The 21842-nt window shown below is 52.1% G+C and overlaps 1 protein-coding gene across 2 annotated transcripts in view; it reads right to left on the reverse strand.

Moving 5' to 3' along the window:
- The window catches only part of ACHE (acetylcholinesterase (Yt blood group)), a 59112-nt gene that overhangs the window by 9039 nt on the left and 28231 nt on the right, over positions 1-21842 (reverse strand). Inside the window, exons 1-2 of one of the 2 annotated variants that reach the window (XM_076074286.1) lie at positions 13826-14012; positions 452-2148 (exon numbers count right to left, since the gene is read on the reverse strand). In XM_076074286.1, the coding sequence (XP_075930401.1) occupies positions 452-1381 (930 nt within the window). In that variant the 5' untranslated portion in view covers positions 1382-2148; positions 13826-14012. Of the gene's footprint in view, positions 1-451; positions 2149-13825; positions 14013-21842 lie in introns of those variants that run through there. The other variant, XM_032972205.2, reaches the window with a different exon arrangement.

Here is a 21842-nt window from a genome sequence, read left to right on the forward strand (position 1 = left end):
CGCAGAGTTTCTGTACAACCGCCTCCCTACGTCGCAGTTTGCGCTCTGTACTGGGCTCCTATTTAAATATTATTTAAAGAAAAAAAAGAAAAATCAATCGTGACGTTTATGGTTTTCATCATAACGTAAATATGAAATGTCGTTACACCACCACCCGACACAGCCAATGAGTAAGGCTTGTCACGTGAACAATTAGTTACTACTTCAACACACCGGTGTGTTGGAGAGTAAACCCACAATATCTCCAAATCTTAATAATGATGTCAACGTGTAATGCTGCCACCACAACATTTACAATTGACGTTTCGCTGGTAATGACACATCCAGCATCGTCGGTGGCCAGAACTAGGACAGAGTTCACATATATCCGGAGCGTATCTCCAGCGACCATACAAACCAGCTCCCCACAAACGCTGAACCGCCCCCCCCCACCCCCCGCCCCTGCCCCCACCTGCTGCGGTGGGCACGCGTGCAGGCAGCGCACCAGCTCCGCGTCGTCCCCCGTGGGGCAGGAGAGGGCGGCGGCGAGCACCCGCGTCCTCCGGCGCGCCTCCTCGTCGCTGATCGTCACCCAGGGCGCGTTGGGCGCGCCGCTCTGCAGGATGGCGCGCGTCACGTAGCGCCGGCTCCGCGGCGACAGCATGTGCAGCCCCACGGATGCGGCGCCGGCGCTCTCGCCGAACACCGTCACCGACGCCGGGTTGCCGCCGAACGCCTCCGCGTTCTCGTGCACCCAGCGCAGCGCCAGTTGCTGGTCGAAGAGGCCCGCGTTGCCCGGCGCCTCGGCACTGCCGGGCAGAGCCAAGAAGCCGAGGGCGCCCACGCGGTAGTTCATGGAGACCACCACGACACCCTCGCTGTAGGCCAGGTACTTGCCATCGTAGACGTCTAGCGACAAGGTGCCGTAGAAGAAGCCGCCGCCGTAGATCCACACCATGACGCTGGCGTTGCGTGGGCGCGGCGAGGGCACCCAGATGGTGAGCATCAGGCAGTCCTCGCTCATGGGCGTGTTGGCGTTCCACATCTCGGTGCCCCAGAAGCCCGGGAAGGCCATGTCCACGTACTGGAAGCACGAGTGGGGCGGCTGCGTGGCGCGCAGGGTGCCGGGCCAAGGCTTGCGCGGCTCCGGGGGCAGGAAGCGGCGCTCGCCCTCCGGGGGTTCACCGTAGGGGATGCCCGAGAAGACTACGACGGAGCCGGTGAGGACGGGCGCGCGGCGGCCCATGACGCGGCCGGCGCGCGTCACCGCGAACAGCTCGCGGTCGTCGTGCTGCTGCTGGGATGCCGGGCACGGCGATGCGCACAGCAGCAGGAGCAGCAGCAGCGGCAGCAGGGGCAGCAGCGGCAGCAACGGCGGCGGCGTAAGAGACGGGGGAGGCATCGTGCAGGAGGAGGATGAGGAGCGATGCGGAGAGGCTGCCGGGCCGACTCTTTGTTGGAGCGACACCGGGGCGGGGAGACGGTGGGATCGGTCGAACGTTGGGTTTTTGAGGAGGTTAGGTTCGATGGGATTGAGCTGCGTGAGGTTTGGCGAGGTTCGGTTTGGTATTTTTTGTGGAGATCAGGTTCGATGAAACGGTACTACAATTCACAGTGTTCACGTTCAAATTAAAATAACATAATATCTATATATGTGGTCAGATTATGAGATTCGTTCAAATAAATAGGACGAGAATTTGGTCAATAAAATTTAATTTGGTTCGAATGTGATTATACTTTGCTTTGAGGATAAAGCTGCTGCAATTTGGTTAAATTGCCTTCGCGCCGAAGCGAGAACGAGCGCGTTGCAAGCGTGCGGTCCGCAACAAAGCGCTCGCGTCCGCTCTGGCGCTCACGCGCACGCCCCGTTTGGCGGTCACAGGAGTATCGGACGACTTATCGGGACGATCTCCTGGCCGTCACGAGCGGCGACACGAAGAGCCCTTCCCCGCCGCCCCACCCCGGCTCGCCGGCGTCGCCGCCGAGTGAAGCCTGTGGCGGCCTCGTGAGGCTGCAGACGCCAGCGGGCGACCACCCGAGCCTGCCCGGTCGCGTGTCCCCACAGCGGCGCAAGAGATCCGGGACGCCTCTCGAATGTTTTTGGTTCAGTTCCAGGCACGATGATGAACGTCTCGACTCCCAGTGTCGCGGCTTGCGGTCACCCGGGTCCTGCGCAACCACAGAGATGGGTGGGGGGGGGGGGGGGTAAGGTGAGCATGGGGGAGGGGAGGGGAAGGAAAATGGTGAGGGAAGGTGACGAGAGACGACCGCTCGCCAGTAACACTGAGTGCACGTGCACTCACCCACTCACTCACTTAACCACACACTCACGAACCCACCCACTCCAAACCCACACAAAGACAAAATCACCCGCATACTCTTTGGTTCTTTTGGTAAAGTCACGCAAGTATAAAAAATAAAAATAAAATAATATATCACGACGTTTCGATCGCAACGCAAGCGGTCATCCTCACACAGAAAAAATAATCCATCAGTGGAACTGCTGAACCAGCGAGAGAGCTGTTACAAGAAGAGGTTATTTATGTGGTGATGGGCAAGCAAGCGGGGTCTGAGCTGGAAAGGAATGCCATCCCCGTAAGCAAGCACGTCAGTTGTGTTAATGGGGGAGATTAGGGAAAGAGAGATTAGGGAGAGAGATTAGCATGAAATGAGCTTCCGTCGCCGCATTAGAGTATCATCCCCGCATATGCGCACAACAGCAGTGTTAATGGGAGATTAGCACTATGTTAATGGGAGAGATTAGGCAGGGAGATTAGGGGGATTAGTAAGTTAATGGTATGTCTATGTGTAACACAAGCTGCGGCGCTGCCAACGGCGCTGTGAGGCAAGCGCGTCGACGCAAGAGAACCACCGCATCGGTGGTCGCGCCAGTGAGACACACAGCCCATCACACAGCCAGAACCATTGGTACATCGAGGCTAAGGGAACAGAGGTGGCCATGTTAGTGAGACCCCAGCCCGTTAATGCAGAAGCCCCTAACAGGACAATGCAACTCAGAGAGTCGGAGATAACAGCCACATGGCAGCGAAGAATAGAAGCACCACAGCAATTTCCGACTTTGCTTTGTTAATAACGTCCTTCCAATGATTGCTCAGCTTATACCCATCTTCTCGGTTGAAATTGTCTCTGTGTTTATATATCTGGATGACTTCATCGACAAATCTTTGATAGTAGCCCGAAGGTTTGCAGAGTACCTTGTTCTCAGAAAAAACAATATCGTGCGAGCCCACTGCGTTATAACAATGATCAGCCACTGCAAAGGAATTAGTTCTGCCGTGTTTCAAATCTGCCTTGTGTTCGTGAACACGGTCCAAGACATGTCGTTTCGTTTCTGCAGACACAACTTAGTTTGTAGACACCAGGGTATTGCATGACAGGAATGACATCCTTCACAAATGGGATCAAATCACAGATTTTGTGTACTGTATTGAATTGGACCTGGATCTTGTTTGCTTAAGATTTTGGAAATCTTGTTGGTAACACCTGCTATGTAATGCAAGGTGATAGTTTTGATTGGGTCCTCACATGGTTGTCTCCCCATGATTGGGGCTACAGCTTTGCGGATTGTGCGGTCTGAGTATCCATTCATATTGAGGGCTTGGTGTACGTGCTCCAGTTCACTGGCTAGATGGCGCAGGTCGGAGATGTAGCGGGCCCTATGGTGTAGTGTTTTGATGGGGGAGTTTTTCTGGGCCGGATGGTGGTGGAAATCAGGCTTTAGATAGGAATCCGTATGGGTGGTTTTCCTGTAGACGGAATGTCCCAACGACCCATCAGGCCTCTTCTCGATCAAAACATCCAGGAATGGTACAGTGAGGGAAAAAAGTATTTGATCCCCTGCTGATTTTGTACGTTTGGCCACTGACAAAAAAATGATCAGTCTATAATTTTAATGGTAGGTTTATTTAAACAGTGAGAGACAGAATAACAACAAAAACATCCAGAAAAACGCATGTCAAAAATGTTATAAATTGATTTGCATTTTAATGAGGGAAATAAGTATTGGACCCCTCTGCAAAACATGACTTAGTACTTGATGGCAAAAGCCTTGTTGGCAATCACAGAGGTCAGACCTTTCTTGTAGTTGGCCACCAGGTTTGCACACATCTCAGGAGGGATTTTGTCCCACTCCTCTTTGAAGATCTTCTCCAAGTCATTAAGGTTTCAAGGCTGACGTTTGGCAACTCGAACCTTCAGCTCCTTCCACAGATTTTCTATGGGATTAAGGTCTGGAGACTGGCTAGGCCACTCCAGGACCTTAATGTGCTTCTTCTTGAGCCACTCCTTTGCTGCCTTGGCCGTGTGTTTTGGGTCATTGTCATGCTGGAATACCCATCCACGACCCATTTTCAATGCCCTGGCAGAGGGAAGGAGGTTCTCACCCAAGATTTGACGGTACATGGCCCTGTCCATCGTCCCTTTGATGCGGTGAAGTTGTCCTGTCCCCTTAGCAGAAAAACACCCCCAAAGCATAATGTTTCCACCTCCATGTTTGACAGTGGGGCTGGTGTTCTTGGGGTCATAGGCAGCATTCCTCCTCCTCCAAACACGGCGAGTTGAGTTGATGCCAAAGAGCTCCATTTTGGTCTCATCTGACCACAACACTTTCACCAAGTTGCCCTCTGAATCATTCAGATGTTCATTGGCAAACTTCAGACGGGCATGTATATGTGCTTTCTTGAGTAGGGGACCTCGCGGGCGCTGCAGGATTTCAGTCCTTCACGGCATAGTGTGTTACCAATTGTTTTCTTGGTGACTATGGTCCCAGCTGCCTTGAGATCATTGACAAGATCCTCCCGTGTTGTTCTGGGCTGATTCCTCACCGTTCTCATGATCATTGCAACTCCACGAGGTGAGATCTTGCATGGAGCCCCAGGCCGAGGGAGATTGACAGTTCTTTTTTGTTTCTTCCATTTACGAATAATCACACCAACTGTTGTCACCTTCTCACCAAGCTGCTTGGCAATGGTCTTGTAGCCCATTCCAGCCTTGTGTAGGTCTACAATCTTGTCCCTGACATCCTTGGAGAGCTCTTTGGTCTTGGCCATGGTGGAGAGTTTGGAATCTGATTGATTGATTGCTTCTGTGGACAGGTGTCTTTTATACAGGTAACAAGCTGAGATTAGGAGCACTCCCTTTAAGAGTGTGCTCCTAATCTCAGCTCATTACCTGTATAAAAGACACCTGGGAGCCAGAAATCTTTCTGATTGAGAGGAGGTCAAATACTTATTTCCCTCATTAAATGCCAATCAATTTATAACATTTTTGACATGCGTTTTTCCGGATTTTTTTGTTGTTATTCTGTCTCTCACTGTTCAAATAAACCTACATTAAAATTATAGACTGATCATTTCTTTGTCAGTGGGCAAACGTACAAAATCAGCAGGGGATCAAATACTTTTTTCCCTCACTGTAGCTTGCCATCATTTTACACTTCCATGGTGAATTTGATGGATGGGTTTATGGAATTGATGTGGTTGAAAAAATGGTTCAGTGCTGGCTGGCCATGTGGCCAGATGATGAAAGTGTCATCTACGTATCTCTTCTACAGGGAAGGACGTAGCGTGGATGTCAAGATGGCATCTGTTTCAAATTTATCCATGAAAAGATTCGCTACCACCGGTGATAAGGGAGAACCCATAGGGGTACCTTCATTTTGTTTGTAGAATGTACCATTCCAGATAAAGTATGTGGTGGTAAGGCAGTGCCTCACCAAAGTTGGTACATCGGGATTCAGTCCCTGTTGGACCAAGTATTCAGTGATTGCTATGGTGTCAGGTACAGGTACGTTGGTGAACAGATATGCTACATCGAAGCTGACAAGCAAATAATATGGAGACAGTGAAATGTCCTTGATTAGAGAAACCAAGTGAGCTGAATTAAGTACTGCTGAGGTGGTCTTGCCCGTGAATGGAAGCAGGGTTTTAGACAGAAATTGGGCCAGTTTGTAGGTAGCTGAGTTGATGGTAGAAACGATAGGATGGAGTAGAGTACCTTCTTTATGGATTTTTGGAAGACCATAAAATCTGGGTGGTCTAGCAGCCAAAGGTTTTCGAGAGAGCTGCTTTTTCAATTCGATTAGAGAAGTCGAATTAGTGATGTTGTTTTTAGTAGCCAGGCGGTTGGTAGGATCTTTGTTGATTTTATTAAAACTGCCATCATTAAGAAGGCAGATTTGAAACACGGCAGAACCAATACCTCTGCAGTGGCTGATCATTGTTATAATGCAGTGGGTTCGCACGATATTGTTTTAACCGAGACCAAGGTACTCTGCAAACCTTCGGGCTACTATCAAAGAAGTATCCATGAAGCTATCCAGATATATACACACTGAGACAATTTCAACCGAGAAGATGGGTATAAGCTGAGCAATCATTGGAAGGACGTTAATAACAAAGCAAAGTCGTAAATTGTCTTGGTGCTTCCATTCTTCCCTGCCATTTGGCTGTTATCTCTGACTTTGAGTTGCATTACCCTGTTAGGTGCCTCTGCATTAACGGGCTGGGGTCTCACTAACATGGCCAACTCTGTTCCCTTAGCCTCGATGTACCGATGGTTCTGGCTGTGTGATGGGCTTTGTGTCTCACTGACGCCACCACCATTGCGGTGGTTCCCTTGCGTGGACGCGCTTGCCTCTCACAGCGCAGTTGTCAGCGCCGCAGCTTGTGTTACACATAGATATGACATTAACTTACTAATCCCCCTAATCTCCCTGCCTAATCTCTCCTATTAACATAGTGCTAATCTCCCATTAACACTGCTGTTGTGCGCATATGCGGGGATGATACTCTTATGCGCGATGGAAGCTCATTTCATGCTAATCTCTCTCCCTAATCTCTTTTTTCTTAATCTACCCCATTAACACAACTGACGTGCTTGCGTCCGGGGATGGAATTCCTTTCCAGCTCAGACCCCGCTTGCTTGCCCATCGCCACATAAATAACCTCTTGTTGTAACTGCTCTGTCCGCCTGAGGACGACTGCTTGTCTTGCGATTGAAACGTCGTGATATATTATTTTTTGTTTTATTTTCATACCTATGTCCCGAAAGCTTAAAATCAAGATCACCCGTATAGCCTGAACCTATGATGGCTAGCACGGCACACAAGTGGCCAGCACCACGTCTGACCGCCTTCGCCACCTGAGTGGCGATGATTAAACTCTTGAGGCTGAATCGACCGAGGGGAGGCCCAGGACTGGATCAGATAACCGTCACGTGGTGTTGGCCGTGAGCGGGAATCAAACTCCGGGTGGCTTGGATCAGAAGCGCAACGCACTAACTGCTGCACTACCGCTCACCCTCACTCTCACCCACACGCTCACCCATCCACTCACCACACTGCAGGTCACCTCACTTCTCTTTCTGCTTCTTCCCTCGCACCGCTCCACTGTGGAATCCCCATCCTCCCATCATCACCACCATCATCTTCCCCCCCAATCTCTTATAATAGCCTCGCTCAATTCCAGAAACGTATATGTTACTACCTTAATTAGTGCCGTTTGTTGCTGGCCATCGGACGTGTGGGGCCAATTGGGCCCATGCTCAGCAACGATGCGAACACTCCCGAATCAGCTTTGTGCATTGCTTGCGCTGCCATTTGCGCTGGAAATCACTTTGGTGAATTGCAAGCGCTATGGATTTCTTCCTCTTCATTTTCCAATGACACTCGCTGGCTGACTTTGCAATCGACAACACATCAGCACCCACACTATGAAACGATTTTACATTAACAACGTTACAATCATCAACACCACGTGCATAAATATTAACAACTGTACAACTGTGTTCCGACCACAGCTGAAGACACAATATAACCACAACCATTATAACCACAACTAGAATCACGTAACTATAAACATAACAGCCGCATTATAAGCACAACTAAAACCAAACATAACTACAACATACACACGACATAACCACAACCATTACCACGTAACCACAACCACCACATTCTAAGGATAATCACCACATAACCACAACTATAATCACCGCAATATAACCACAACCAAAGCAATATAATCACCACAGCCACCACAACCACGACATTATATCCACAACCGTAATCACATTCTAACCATAACCATGAGCACACAATCATAACTGCATGCTAACCACATTTTAACCATTGTCATATTGTAACTCCAACTACATTATAACCACAACCCTACTACATTATAACCACAACTATGAGCGAGTAATCACAACTATGAGCACATTCTAAATATCGACTCCCATTCTAAAGCCACAACCATAACCACATTACAACCACAAGCACATTCAAACCATAACCGCATTATATATCCATAATTGCAAAAGCATTCTAACCACAACCGTGACTGCATGATGATCGCAACCACGCCCACAACCGCTGCGGGTGCAATGGCAGCTGGCGCGATGCCGCTTCTCCCGCCGAATCTGGACCCAACCAAATTTCACTTTGCTTGGCCCGCTTCAGCAGCGCACGCTCGTCAGTTACAACGGAGCGACGCTGAGGCGCTCAAATTAGCTTTGTACATTCCCAAACGTTTGGACACAGTTTTTGCCGGGAGTGTTCCCAGCAAGAGAGTGTGGTGCATTGGCTTCTTACGCCAACGTGCCGCCCGGGGGAATCCAGAGCATGACGGACAGACACGTGTGAATTACACACGTAGAGACCTAAGCACGTGTTAATGCGTTCACCTAGCAGTGGATAGACAAAGGCTAATGATGATGATAAGTCTGACACAGCACACAATGGTGGGGGGTGATGTGGCCAGCACCACGTCCAACCACCTTTGTCTTCCCAGCACGAGTGCTCACACACTGCACCAGACACTCTTGCTAAGGCCGCATTGACCTAGTTTTCAGAAAAGGCCCTCTATACCGTAGATACCACTGGTCACTGGTATTAACTCTGGCAGGGATGTGGAACCAGAATGTACTCACCTATTCCACCACAGAGTGAAGTCGGACACTGTGAGCTTGTGGGCTATCGCCAGAACTGTGCAGTCCACTTTATTAAGTTCAACAGTCAATACCAGTGCCAGATCTCGGTACCACCCAAGTGGGTGGGTGACAGGCGGCAACTCTTGTGGATGAGTGGGTGAATGGGTGAGTGAATGGGTTGGTGAGTATATGTATATTGAACTTCTTTCGCACCGTACGTAGATCACCGTGATAATCGGAGTGGGTGAGTAGGTGAGTGGGGAGCGGTAGAGCATTATATAGCTACGAACTCGGCGACCCGAGTTTGATTACTACACCAATGCCAACACCAGTGACAATTATCTGAAACGGTTCTGGGCTTTCTCTAGGTCTACTCAGCCTTAAATGAGTACCTGGTGGGGTGTGTAAACACCCACCTACCCACTTGTGTGTGGCGTCAAAATTTGCCAAATTCCCAGATTTCACGGCCCCCCCCCCCATCCCCCATGGCAGACTCACGCACAGGGACAGCTGTCACTGGGGGTGCCCTAGGCCAGACCACACAGCAGCAATCACCGCACCGAGGCTATAGATTGTAGCAGGGCATCGGGATGGTTTCAGATGAGATGCGCTTTAAATCCGCTTAGCGTTAAAGCGAGCACCACCACACATGCACGTATAATTAAGATTATTATTACTACAATAATTATTGATGAGCATATAGTGTTGCCTCGAGTGATGTCTGCACGGGGGGAGGTTCGAGAAATGCCCCAGGGGCACTCTGCGAGGGAGTCGTGGGGGAGGAGGGGTGGGCTGAATGGAGCGAGTCGTGGCAATGCATTCCAGTTAACCGAGTTCCGCCAGGAGAGAGCGCGATGATTTACGATAGCGGTGAAGATCCCCCGTGTGTGGCCTTTAACAGGCTGATGGGTTGCAAGTGCTGTTAGCGAGCAGCAGCGCTTACGAAGGCCGGCACGGCACACGAAGGGGGTGGGTGGCCAGCACCACGCCCAGCCGCCTTTATCTCCCCCAGGGCCAATATTTGCACACCGCAGCAGGTACTTATATTTAGGCTGAGCCGGCCTAGAGATGGTACAGGACTGGCTCAGATAATCTCTGTCGCCAATATTAACCGTGAGTGGTGAATCGAACTTGGTTCATAGCGGAGTACATGAACCGCTACGCCACCGCTCCCCACACCAACACTCCGACACGCTCATGACTCACCCTGACATGCGCACGCACACACACACGCATGGACAGACACGTACGCACACACACGCACGCACACACACGCACGCACACACACGCACGGACACACACACATGGACACACACACATGGACACACACACATGGACACACACGCACGCACAAACACACACATGGACACACACGCACGCACAAACACACACATGGACAAAGAAGAAAGATCCCCCATATAGCCTTAGACTGTAGGGGCAAGTGCTGTTAGCGAGCACCTATGAAGGCCTGAACGGTACACGAGGGGGTGGGTGGCCAGCACCACGCCCGACCGCCTTTGTCTCCCTAGTGGCAATGTTTACACACCGCACCAGGTACTCATTTTAGGCTGAGTCGACCTAGGGGAAGCCCGGGACCGGTTCAGATAATCGTCACTGGTGTTGGCCGTGAGCGGGAATCGAACCCGGGTCGCCAGGTTCATAGCGCAGCGCGCTAACCGCTACACTATCGCTCCCCACACACACATGGACACACACGCACGCACAAACACACGCATGGACACACACGCACAAACACACACGCATGGACAAACACGCACAAACACACACGCATGGACACACACGAACACACACACATGGACACCGCCAATTTTGACGTCTGACGGAAAGGTTCCCATTTGAAATTCTAATGCCTCTCGTGTCGCGGCAGAGACTGACATTTACACAGAATTAGCGTTCGCGTGGCCACCAGCCAGCCCGTGCAGGGCTAGACTGGCGCATTAAACACCCCACCGCACGGATCCCGCCACTGCCTTCGTCTGGCTCTGTGAGCCTCGGGCATTGACAACGGAACTGACAGAATTATCAAAAGGTCATAGGAGGCCAGACTTGGGTCTGGCCTCCTATGACCTGGATGAGCGACGGCCTCCCTGGGCCGTAGGGGGCCGTGGGGTTGTTTTCGACCGTACTTCATCGCGCCGGTCAACGCGGGTCGGTGAAGGAGGGCGGTGTAGACTTTGGAAAAGCGGTACAGCACAATAATGTGTGGGGCAGAGCGGGATCTCCCCTTCGGAGAGTGATTCTGAGCGCTCCTTGCAAAAAATCTCGAGGGGACTCAGATCGGCATTGGCCTCAGAGGCTGTGGCGGACTCTCTTTACCCACGACATTGCACCCGCTGACCCAAGGCGTTTTACATAAGCGCGACATCTAGGTCCTGGGGCTTGACGGCTCATGACCTGTCAGTGACCTGTCAGTGACCTGTCAGTGACCAGACAGTGAACTGTAAATGGCCAGTCAGTGACCAGTCAGTGACCTGTCAATGACCTGTCAGTGACTTATCAGTGACCAGTCAGTGACCAATCAGTGACCAGTTATTGATCAGTTACTGACATGTCAGTGACCAGTCAGTGACCAGTCAGTGAACTGTGAGTTACCAGTCAGTGAACTGTAAATGGCCAGTCAGTGACCAGTCAGTGATCTGTCAGTGACAAGTCAGTGAACTGTGAGTGACCTGTCAGTGACCAGTCAGTGAACTGTAAATGGCCAGTCAGTGACCTGGCAGTGCCTGTCAGTGACAAGTCAGTGACCAGTCAGTGATATGTCAGTGACCTGTCAGTGACCAGTCAGTGAACTGTAAATGGCCAGTCATTGACCTGTCAGTGACAAGTCAGTGACCAGTCAGTGATATGTCAGTGACCTGGCAGTGACCAGTCAGTGACCAGTTATTGACATGTCAGTGAAAAGTCAGTGATCTGTCAGTGATCTGTCAGTGACCGGTAAGTGACCTGTCAGTGGTAACGGAGGGAAAGTCCAATCAAGACAAGGACAGGAAGAACCAAACGTCCCACATTCAAGCCCTTTAAAGCCCTCCAGCCTCAGCTGAGCTTCCGCTGGTACCAGCATGGGTGCCATCCGGCACGAATGGGGGTGGGGAGAGGGGGGGGGCTCTGCCGTGTCGCCCCCACCACCACTTACAACCCCCACCCCCCACTGGATGATGATGAATGCCACAGGACGCGATGTGGACACGCATTACACGAGTTGGGGGGGGGGGGGGATCCGATGGGATTTGTGGGAAGGCGGCGGACGGCGGCAGTGGTGGCGGTGGTGAGGGACGGTGGAGGGGGTCGGGGGGCCGGGGACGAGAGTTACATTTAATCAGAGCCCGCATTGGCCCGCGGCCCCTGGCGGCTGTGCGGAATCGCAATGGCCGTGTGGGGTTGCGTGAGTGCGCGCGGACGGACGGGGGTCGTTATTCGTCTGTATGCAGGAGGGGTGGCCACCGGCGTATTCCACGCGGCCTCAATAGGCGCTCGCTAACTACGTGCGTCGGTCAGGAACGGGGGGGAGGCGGCCTGCAGACGTTGCGGGGGGTTTAGTGGGGCTCGTGAATGAGAAACCCATGCACACACACCACACGGATAAACAAAGATCCCCCGTATAGCCTTTAATACGGTACACTAGGGGGTAGGTGGCCAACACCACGCCCGGCCGCATTTGTCTCCCCAGTGACGGTGTTTACACACTGCTACTCATTTGAGGCCGAGTAGATCTAGGGGAGGCCCAGGACCGGCTCAGATAGTCGTCACCGGTGTTGGCCATGAGCAGGAATAAAACTCGGGTCAGTGGGTTCGATATCCAGCGCGCTAACGACGAGACCACCGCACATACAAGGACAGACACACACGTACGCACTCATACAGGGTGAAACTCCTCCCAATACTCGCTCTTCCTATTATACGCAAAATCTTCCAATTATCCGCACATCAATCCCTCCTGTTATGTGCGCAAGAGCACGGGGTAGAAGGGGAGTCACCAGGATGTTCAGAAAATGATTCCAATAATTATCCACACTTAACTGCAGATGGGCCCCTAATTCTCGGAGCTTGCTCTGCGATATCCACTCCCCAGTCAAACAAGGAGCACAGCCCAGCTGCGAACCCCTGCAGAGGTAGTTCAATTCCCCGGCTCCCATCGCCAACCCACCCACGGGCCAGCTTGGTGAAGCTTGGTTAAACAAGCCCGACGACTGGTCAAAACGGCTGCAAGTTCAATCTCTGCATGTCAATGAGCCAAAGCTTCCTGTAAAGCACGTGGCTTCTGTGTGGCCACCCCAACTCTGAACCCTGAGACGTCGCTGCTCCACCGTACAGCAGCATCGAGGTCCTGATGTAGCCTCTTCCTCCTCCCTCTCCTCATCTCTCCAGACCCTTTGCTCCCGTTGCATTTTCCGTCCTTTTCCTCTGAGTTTCCCATTCTCTCTCTTTCCTCTTCTCTCTCCCACATATCATAGCTCAACGAAGTGGCTTATCGTGTGGACATTTATAGCAGCCACATTCTTTAAACGCACGTTCATTCTAAATGTGGAGGGAAAAAACAGAGCACCCGGAGAAAAATCCACGCCACCATGGGGAGAAAGAGACATGCAAACTCCAAATATACAGCAGGCGTCAGGGTTGGGATCGAACCCACGACCTCCTGCATACCAGGCGAGGGAGTTATCATTTCAAACACCGTGGCGCCCCATCCGCTGCTGAATCCACTACTGGATGAGGGGCCTCTGCAAGCCGTGCGGGCAGTGAGGGTTATCTGACCATACTTCACCACGCTGGGCAGTGGCGGTTGGGCGAAGTGCAGAATACCAATGTGTTTGGCTGCACTGCCCTGTGCTGCTAACGACACCTACTGCCCCCTGTTGTATGAACGTTGCTCACTCACCTCCTGTATACCAGGCGAGGTAGAGTTAACATCTCGCCACCGTGGCGCCCCATGTTGGCCGTTATCACGAATCGTGACACCTGGCACAATCGACGCCGAGTGGAGGCACCGCCGCGGTCGCTGGCGAATGACACGGGTTTTCGCCAGTGGCAGAGCCGTGTCGCACCATCCAGGAACCCACGGCATGGGCCCCCCAGTGGCCGTGAGTTAAGCGGCCACCCCCCCCCCCCACTTCTCCCACCCACCCACGTGTCCAATATCCGGCGGCAGCCTGGGCCCCCTGCGACCGGCAGGGGCTGGGTTGCTGTTGCCTCACCGCCTGCGTACTGCTCAATGGCTCTGCCTGCACTGCCGCTGCTGTGGCTTCTGGCCTGCGTGTGTATGCATCACACGGAGTTACCCCCGGTCACCCCCCCCCCCCACTCATACCCTGCCTCCCCCCCCCCCGCCTTTCCTCCCCCCAGGCCCCTGCGTTATTTATTTATTTAGGCTGAGCAAGTACAGGCCACTGGGTTCCCTGGGGCTGGGTTTGGATACGGGTCAAAGTCCAGGAGGTTCATTATAAAACTGTGCGAGCAGACGCACACAGGAAAAACAAAGATCCCCCATATAGCCTGAATAGGCTGTTAGCGAGTAGCAGTACCTATGAAGGCCGGCATGGCACATGAGGGGGTGGGGTGGCCAGCATCACGCCAGACCGCCAACCCTGTCACCTGTGCTGCACTGCCGGGGTTCGTTCTATAATCCACGGAAGAAAGATTGTGTCGACGTGGTATGCGGCGGATTAGGGGAGGAATCAGCCGCGCGATCCCGGTAATCCACAGCACATCTGCAGATGACGAAGTTTGCCCAATTTTTTCCCCGAGAACTACGTTGCACAAATCTGCCGCACGTGGCTATCACGTGAAAGGTTTTTAGCATATTTTTCAAAAAAAATTATCGACTAAAAATGTCTATGGAGCAAGTCACATCAGCACGGTTAAGTCTGTACAACATAAACAAAGCAAAAAAACGCACCTCCCCTGCAGCTAACTCCAAGTGAGCCGCGGCTGCTACAAACCGCCGTCATCTACCGCTGCCCAAAGCGTTTCCCTTCTGCCGCCATGCACCGCGGATTACGGGAGTGGCCGCGCGGGGTTCCGCCCAAATATGCCGACTACGTCAAGGAAGGAAACGTCCTGCGCGGCACCGTGACGTAATGCGACGACGTCACACACACGTCATCGCCGTCATGTCGTAGATAAGATTCATGGGGCACGTCCGCAGTCACGGATGGGGTCTGGCGATGTGCGGCGTCACTGGTGACGTCCCGTGCGGTGCTCGCAGACTCCGATGCAATCGGTTAATCTTGGCCGACCGTTTAAAAAAAAACTTGCCCTGTCCCCCTAAATGCCAACACAACTTCATGTAAATATAATGCCATCACTTACACAGTAAGCAGCTCAGCATGGCGTTGCTCCCGCAGGACCTACTGATCACCAGGTCTGCCCTCGGCCTCTCAAATTGTTTGAAAATCCTCGGAATCGCTGTGGACTCGACGTTCTCACTGGGAAAACGACATCCTCAACACAGGTATAGGTACGGCAACTGCCATCTCAGGGTCTCAGTTGACTACGACCACAACACTCTCTGGCTTGAAACATTGTCAGCACTCACCTTGAACATTACAATAACAGCCACACTTGGGCATCAGTGGCACACGTCGACAAACTATGGCGTCTCCGAAACAGCCTGTCCTCGCACTGTCTTCAGCGTCACGCGTGGGCCACGGAACTTCCAGCGCTGCACAAATAACCTTGCACTGGTCCCGTCAACAAAATCCGGACAAAGCGTAACATCGCTATCCAGTGCCACGGAGCTCTCTCTCTCAAAGTCTCCCGCCCTTACCCCTCCTCCACCCTTCTCACTTCACTGACCACGGCAAAACCGCCTCATCCTACAAAGCTCGTCCAACAATCTGCTCATCGTACCCAGAGTCAGGACCGTCCTGGCTGAGCGGCGTTTCTCCGTAAGCTGCAGTAGCAGCAGCGGCCATATGAAACTCCCTCCCACTGCTGCACTCACCCCGCAGCAGCAGCAGCATCCAGACACTATCATCCACCTTCAAGCAACAGCTCATGTATCGTTTTACCGCTTCAGGTGATCACCTGTGTAGGATCTCACCTGGTTCGAGCTGGCACATGAGGGACTTTGAGCTCTGGCTCCACGCCTCAAAGTCCTCGATCGAACATCGCAGTTGCAGCTGCACATCATAAATCTGATTTATGATGATGATGATTTATCGCGAACTCCCCCCCTCAATCCCTCTCTCCACCTCAAACAGACAGAACGGATGGAGAGACGGCTGGATGGACAGAGAGATGGACCGACGGAGAGATAGACAGACTGACGGAGAGACAAACAGGCAGAAAGATAATTAGACAGGCACACGACATGCGTGTGTAGAGACATAAATAGCGTCTCTACGGCGTATATGCCGACAACAACTACAAATGGTAAAGGGGTGTGCACGTACCTCTGGCGGGAGCCGACGGAGATGTGGCAGAGAAGCAGGCCCTACAGAGCAGGGTCCCGTCACAGAGAGAGAGAGGGGACGTGCCAACTCAGGGGAGTGAAGGGGGCCCAGAAACGGGGGCCCTGGAGGACACGTGACGCTGGCTCCGGTTCCGTCTCGAGAGACCGAGGAGGGGGCGTGGCCGGAGGCGGAGCGAGGCCACGCTCGGGAGGATAAGAGGTATGGGGGCCGAGCGATAGGAGTTGTCTGGCGGGGGACCTGACCGTGCGACATTGCCTCGGGGGTTGAGAGCGTCGGTCATCCTAGACGGGGGCTTGCTGATGAAATGGGACGAGAAATCCCATCAATACGCCATGATCGTGGCATTTGTTCTGCGGGGGAAAGTTATACGGGCGGAGCACGAGCGGTTAAAGCACCTTGGTGTCTAAAAATCTTTGGCTACTTTAAAAATTCAATTTTTCTGGCCGGGCATGGCCGACAACGTTTATAATGTGCTGCAAGATTGCAAGGAATGCACTCGCCGCAAACCTCCGCCGAGAGCAGATCGCTCACCGCTGAAATCCATCTGCATTTCCTGGGTGAACGAACTCATCGTGCTCGATGTTCTCGGTCCGTTCCCCACCACTCCGCGGGGGAATAAATACTTATTGGTGGGGGTGGAGTATTTGCCGCGTTGGCCAATGGCCTGGCCGTTACCATGTATGGAAGAGAGCGTGGCCCACCAATTGATGTGCAGCTCAAACCACTGGAGAAGTTTACTAGGATATCGTACCGTTGCCCTACAGCGATTGGCTGAAGCTAGGGAGGCGTCTCGGGGGAACTCGGCCTTGTGGCAGGCGGCCAACGAACGGCTTGTCAAGCCTTGCCAGTCCACTACCGTATGGACGCCAGGGGACAAGGCGTGGCTCCCCTGCCCCCATGTCCCGATGGTTACCTCCCCGAAATTACATAAACCATGGCAGGGACCGGTCGAAGTGGTGGAGGTGAGGAGTCCACAGTGCGTGCGGATTCAGTGTGGTCGCCGCCGCTGGTTTGTGTACCCGTCACGGCTAAAGCGTTTTTTTCCACCTGCCGTTAGTCTTTCATCTCCACTTCGGGTGTCTGGTCAGCGCAATGAGCTGGGGCGCGCGTTGACTGACGTCCTTCCTCAGGACAGTTCTATTATTCCGCCCGCAGGGTCCAAGCGCCGAAGGGGACCAACGTCACCGGTCAGACCGCCCCCGGGGGAACGGGGGAGTCCGGAGCCGCCATCACTCGACCCCCTACCACATGGGGATTCTTCGGCTCAGGAGGTGCCGTGCTCGTCGAACCATCTTCCGACTGCCCCCGAAGCCTCCAGAGGACCCGCACCTTCCTCGCTTGACAGGCTGGCATCAAGGATTCGGGCAAAGACGACTCGATTTAAATGACCATCCTCTGGCGTCGCGGCCGCCACTCGAGCCAGATGGGTCAATGTCTGACCCGGGCTCATCTTGTGCTCGAGTGCGGTGTTGCATGTGTGAGATGTAGTAGCCTGTCTGGGGGGTGGCTCGTCCATTGTAAATAGTTGCAACTAAGTTTTTTTCTCTTCTCTCTTCCTTCCTCTCTTCCTCTCTCCCTAGCCCTGTATATCTGTATATAGTGTATATATTGGTTCTTCCTCATTCGGGATTATTTATTGTGTTGTTGTTCTCTTGTTGCGTTCTAAATTGGAGGCTCACACGTTACGTGGGATATATGTCGGTCAGCCGAGACGGCTGAGTTTCATAAAGGTGGGGGGGGGGGGTGATGTAGAGACATAAATAGCGTCTCTACGGCGTATATGCCGATAACAACTACAAATGGTAAAGGAGTGTGCACGTACATCTCGAGGGAGCCGACGGAGATGTGGCGGAGAAGTAGGGCCTGCAACACATTTGTATGGCACTTTACCCGCAGAGGGTTGGGGGGGGGGGGGTGCGTGACATCAGCAGGCACACTCCGTTACGCTTCTGCATACGGGTCACATGACAGATGTGACGTCACAGCTCACTTGCCGTGCAAAATATATGCATTGTTGCGCCGCCCCCCCTCCCCTCAAAAAATACAAAAGTCTATTTTTATAATTTTTGCATGGTGTACAGTCTGGAAAGTACCCACGTGGCAAATTTCAAGTTTGTTGCATGTCGGGAAATATGCTAAACATTTTTAACAGACACACATTCACAAATTTCCCTTTTATATATATCCAGCACTGCAAACTGCACAGTACCGTGGTCACAATGATCACTGGAACAGCCAGGCTCTAACACCAAAAGCTACCTAATAATAGGTGACCTAAACTATTTTCCTGATGTGGGCTAGTGAAAATAAATGGCGCTCAGGTAGAAGTCAAAAGGCCAGGTTGCTTCACACAATGTTCGACAGTTGATGAAAAGACGTTGATGCTTGACTGATTAGGAGTGAGACCTCCCCTCTGAGGTCCTCACACAATCCAGCATGGATAAACCCAGGATGGATCATAGGCAGGCCAGAATTAGTATTTAAAACTTGCACAGATGTTCCATTAATGTGGTCCATGTTTTGCAAATCACAAAAGAAAGGAGGGCATACTTGTGGCCAAGAAGATCCAAAGCTTGATGTGGAGCGACAGGCCAGGTAGCTTCCACACAGCAATAGGGAGCTGATGAAAAGGTAATGCTCCTTGACAGATTCAGACTGAGACCTATGCTGCCAAACAAAAACTTGTCATAAGCATACTCACCAGGCATGGCAAATGAACGAGGTCCTAGGTGAACGTCCACCAATACAGTGCAAAAATGGCAAGTGCATCTAACATATGGCAAGACGATGGTCAGTGGGCAGATCAGCTGGACAATAGGTCCTGGTGTCAAGGACATGGGCCCACATCCGCTGTTCCGTCACTATATCGTCCAGCAGATGTTCTTGCTTGGACTCATGATATTGTGTGGATGCCCTGATGTGGGAATAGCGTGTTGGTGATTATAAGACCATGGGCTGCAGGGAAGTCTAGCAGCCTCTTACCGATGTTATTGAACTGATCTGGCCCATGCCTTCCAATCACTCCTGCCCAGGTGCCTGCATCATGGCCCACTCGGGCATTAATGTTACCTAACAGGATGACTCTATTCCAAAGGACCACATTAGCTAGCAACCTATGACAGGAGGTCATAGAAGGCATCTGACTCACCAGCCTTGCCTACATCTCTCCACTGATGTCCATCTTCGGTGGGGGCGTAAGCCACAACCATCATTCCTCACCTCCCACTGATGGGGAGGTGAGCCCACAGTAGCCTTGGGCTTACAGCTTCCCGCACCTCACCACCATACTCCCTGCACAGAAGTCTAGCAGCAGTTATTATTGAGCTGATCTGCCTCTTGCCTTACAACCACTTTAGCCTAGGTGTCTGCATCATAATCCACTTGGGCATGTAAGTCACGCAACAGGATGACTTTATCCTGAGGGGATACTTCAACCAGCATCTGGGACAGGTCATAAAAAGGCATTTGACTAATCGGACGTGTCTGTGTCCCTCCACTGATCTCCATCTTCGGTGGGGGCGTCAGCCACCACAACCACCAATCATAGCCTCCCATTAATAGAGAGGCAAGCCCATGGTAGCTTGGGACTCACAGCTTCCTACAACTCACCTTCATGCTTCAAATACACGCACACACAAACACACAAACAGAACGGCACACACCGCCCACACACACGAGCCTCAATAGCCAGAGCCAGTGCCATCAATCACCGGAGGCGGCATACGCAGAAAATCACAGGAAAAGAGCACACTGACTCACAAATAGCTCCAGTATAGCCTTAGCAGACTGCTGGGGCGAGTGTTGTTAGTAAGTAGCACCCATGAAAGTCATGCACGAGAGGGTTTTGGTGAACAGCACCATGCCCAGCTGCCTCTGGCTCCCAGCGGTGATGTTTTATGCACTGCACCAGGTTCGTGTTTGAGGCGGAGTCGAGCTAGGGGATACCCATGACCGGTTTAGATTATAGTCACTGATATTGACCGTGATCAGGAATCGGAACTTGCGTTGCCCAGGGTTCATAACACAGTGCGTTAACCATTGCGCCAACACTACTCACGATTCACACATGCGCACACACACACGATGTAATACATGTACCAACACATCACAAACCCCGTGGAGAAACACACGTAGAGCATGCGTGTGTTATTTGGCAAAATGTCGATCACACAAAGAGCATTTGGCATTCGTCAGGGCCCATGGCACGAAGTTAGAGGAATGTGGTGCTCATTTCACACACTGTCTGCTCCTGAACCCATTACTTACACCCACAGCCCTACACATTACACACGTGTACAGAACGAAGGTCAAGCCACTGCTGGATGACAGCCTCTACAAAAACACCTACAGGCACACACACACCAAAACGAACACACCGACACGCAAAACACACAATGATATGCACACACACACACACCGACACGGGCAAACAGATACTCACACAACAACAACCAAAATTCAGCACTAAGTGACGGTGACATCATCATGGCGCTTGTGCACTTTAAAGCCACGTGAAGTGTCAGACCCAGGTGCCATGAGTTCTGACTGAAATAACTGGGAGATGTACCAACTTTGCCCCCTACTGTGCCAACTTGCTGTGTTTTAGCCACCCAGCACTCTGTTCATTTTTAAGAGCGTCGCTCCTCTGCCCTCCATTGTTGCTGGAGGGCGACTGCCTTCAACTGCCAAGTAGCATCCTCACAAACCTCTTCCACAGAGGCCCATCTTAACACTGCTGGTGCCAGTCATCAGCAAGTCCACTCAGCTACACATACTCTTGTACCACATCACTCCATCTCTTCTCTAGCCTGTGTCACGCCCATTTAGCCCCCTCTATCCGGCCGAAAAAAAGCTGTTTGGACATGCAGTGGTTGGGCATGCGGGCTACATGAGCCAGCCAATTCACCCTTGCTTGCTGGACGAGCTCATCGATTGGACATTGTCCAGATATGTGGAGGATTTGTAAACTCCTCACACAATCCAGCTAGGTTAAACCTAGGATGGATCGTAGGCAGGCCAGCCTGAATGTTTCCAACCGGCAAAAATGTTCCATTAGGGGGCCCACATTTTGCAAACATAGAGAAGGAAGGGCATGACCGTGGCCAAGAAGACCCGAAGCTTCGTCTGAAGTGACAGACCAGGTAGCTTTTGCACAGCGCTACGCAGCCGATGAAAAGATAATGCCACTTGACTTATTTGGAGTGAGACCTCTGCTGTCAAACCGGATATGGTCATAAGCACACTGCCCAGGTATGGAAACCTCTCCACTCTGTCCACAACTGTCCCATCACCAATGGGGAGTTGAGGGAGTGGAGTGGTTGATGGCACAAAATACCCAGAAAGGTGCTTAGTTGCACGCTCTAGGTCTATCAGCAATGCCTCCAACTCCTCCTCTAAGTGAAGACATCCCTCGACCGCACCAGGGCATCGATAAGCCTCCCATTGTATCTGTACCAGGTAGAGATTCCTCCAGTACAGGCA

This window comes from Petromyzon marinus, chromosome 47 (genome assembly GCF_048934315.1).
Source record: "Petromyzon marinus isolate PM22_M1 ecotype Great Lakes invasive population chromosome 47, UKy_Petmar_22M1.pri1.0, whole genome shotgun sequence".
Taxonomy (NCBI): domain Eukaryota; kingdom Metazoa; phylum Chordata; class Hyperoartia; order Petromyzontiformes; family Petromyzontidae; genus Petromyzon; species Petromyzon marinus.